The sequence below is a fragment of the Eimeria tenella genome, genomic scaffold (assembly GCF_000499545.2).
Source record: "Eimeria tenella Houghton genomic scaffold, Eth_scaff125, whole genome shotgun sequence".
Classification (NCBI taxonomy): Eukaryota; Apicomplexa; class Conoidasida; order Eucoccidiorida; family Eimeriidae; genus Eimeria; species Eimeria tenella.
The window spans coordinates 18,974-21,376 of NW_013541493.1; the positions used below are offsets into that span (position 1 = coordinate 18,974).

Consider the following 2,403-nt stretch of genomic DNA (forward strand, 5'->3'; position numbering starts at 1 on the left):
CCAGCATCAACAGCACCAGCAGCAGCAGCAGCCGCAGCAGCGCCACCAGCAGCAGCAGCCGCAGCAGCACCAGCATCTGCAAAATTTGCAGCAGCAGCAGCAGCAGCAGCAGCAGCAGCAGCAGCAGCAGCAGCAGCGCCAGCACCAGCACCAGCAGCACCAGCAGCGCCAGTAGCGCCAGCACCAGCAGCAGCACCAGCAGCACCAGCATCAGCAAAAGTTGCAGCAGCAGCAGCAGCAGCAGCAGCAGCAGCAGCAGCAGCAGCAGCAGCAGCAGCAGCAGCAGCAGCAGCAGCAGACCTCGAGGAAGGCTTTGAAGTCTTGGAGGTACTTTTCAATGTCCTCGGAGTCCCAGAAAAGCGGATGGTGAAGAGCCTGGGCAATAGTGAGTCGCTGTTCAGGTTTGTGCTGCAGCAGCCCGCCTAGGAGGTCGGAAAGCCACGGGCAATCCGCGAGCTGAGAAGGCCAAAATACCATTTTTTTGAATCAAATTTAATTCCCTTTTAACTCTAATTGAATTTTTCTTTTAATTTGAGAAACAAACGCGAAAAAAGCAGCAAAAATGACCCAAAATCCACCAAGTTTCCACTTTTGCAAAAATGCTTCAAGTGCAAACTACTCAAGCCTTTCAACACTTTTCAACTTTTTGCTGCAGCACAGTTCATTTTATCTTTTAAATGCACTTATGTATAATAAATGCATTTAAATATACAAAATGTGAACAAAGCCAACATAATTGCAAGTATTCAGCAGCAGCACTTTGCAGGTTTTTCCATTTTTCTCTTTTCTTTCTTTTTATTGAACCAATTCTCTCAGTTTTGCAGCAGCATCTTGTTTTCCATTTGAGTTTTAAAATAGTCCACTATTCAGCAGCCAAAGAGGGAAAGTTGCTGCTGCTTTCTTGTCTGTCGGCTGCTCTTTTTGCTGCTGCTGCTGCTGCTGCTTGCTGCAGCTGGGATCTTTTGCTTCTCCAAACCCTCACCTTGTCGAAGTTGACTTTTTTGTCCGCCAAAATGTTCGAAAGGATCATAGGGTCGTTGGGGCTTCCGTAGGGGTGGAATCCCCCGGAGGCGAAGAAGAACAAAGTGGCGCCTGCAGCAGCAGCAGCAACAGCAGCAGCAGCAGCGGGAAGGAAAGAGAAGCTGATCGGCAGCTGGGAAGGCAGGCTTGTGACCCCTCATTGGGTTTGTTTTGAGCTGATTAGTTGAAAGGAATTATCAAAAAGCAATTTAACTTTGATTTAAAGGAAAAAAAGAAAAAGAAACTCCGCCACTTGCCCGTAGACCACGCGTCCGCCCGCCGCAGAAACTCCCCCGGCCACTTGTATCTGCTCGCAAGTGCACTGAAGACTTCTTTGCTTCTCTTCTCATCTTTCGAGCTGCTGCAGCGCCAAATTGCCTGCGAGAGTTCTTCGTCTAAGTCCAGCAAAGACCCCAGGAACTCCGGCGCCATCCAGCACGTTTCCTGCGGCGTGCCCAGGATCTGAACGCCCCGCAGCAGCAGCAGCAGCAGCAGCAGCAGCAGCTCGGCTGTGAGGGGCGCAGCAGAGCTGTTTGGATGCTCTTTAGGAAAAGATGCAAAGCAGCGGCTGAGCAGTGAAGGCACTTGCTGCCAGCAAAGCAGCATGCAGTTCCAAGAGTTTCAAAAGCAGCAGCAGCAGCAGCAGCAGCTGCAGCAGCTGCAGCAGCTGCAGCAGCACAGTTCTGGGGACCCGTGCCCGTTATCTTGGGACTCCCCTGCTGCTGGCTAGAAGCGAAAAGCAGCAGCATTTGCAGAAGCAGCTTTCGCCTCAACAAACCACCGCTGCCGCGCTGCAGCACCCCACTTCAGGGCTTAGGGTTTAGGGTTTAGGGTTTAGGGTTTGGGCCTACCCACTGCAGCAACGCCTTCGCATTCGAGGCCCCCTGCATCCCCGCAGTCAACAAATGCAAAATGCTCAAGTACCGAATCTTCCCCCCGCAGTCTCCCAATTTTATTTTTCCACTTTCACTCAACATCACATTCCCCGGATGAATCCTCATGTGGCACCTCTCCGCGCCAGGAGGCCCCCCCGCGGGGGCCCCCGGGGGCCCCTGGTGAAGCACATGGACTGCCCGCAAGAGGCAGTGGAGAAGACCATTGAGGCCCGTTGAAGGGAAAAGGGAATGGAGGAAAGAGGGGGGGAGGGGCCCCCTTGGGAAGTGGGTCAAGAGGGGCCCCCTGCATCTTTCTAAAACCAGCCACAAAGAAGTACCCTCTTGGGGGGGGCCCGGCAGCAGCAGCGCGCGCCTGCAGCAAACCAGGTGGGGGTCCTGCAGCAGCAGCAGCAGCTCCACCTCCTGCCACAGCTCAGCAGCACGAGCAGCAACAACTACTGGCAGCTGCTTCACTGCAACACTCTCGGGGGGCCCCCGGGGGCCCCCG

At 54.0% G+C, this 2,403-nt stretch overlaps 1 protein-coding gene across 1 annotated transcript in view; it reads right to left on the minus strand.

Moving 5' to 3' along the window:
• ETH_00025460 (protein kinase (incomplete catalytic triad), putative) overlaps window positions 1-2,403 on the minus strand; it is a gene marked incomplete at both ends in the record, with an annotated part of 7,372 nt that overhangs the window by 2,553 nt on the left and 2,416 nt on the right. Inside the window, 4 exons of the mRNA XM_013373215.1 lie at window positions 301-456; window positions 983-1,092; window positions 1,278-1,482; window positions 1,872-2,209. Of these exons, the coding sequence (XP_013228669.1) occupies window positions 301-456; window positions 983-1,092; window positions 1,278-1,482; window positions 1,872-2,209 (809 nt within the window). The remainder of the gene's footprint in view (window positions 1-300; window positions 457-982; window positions 1,093-1,277; window positions 1,483-1,871; window positions 2,210-2,403) is intronic.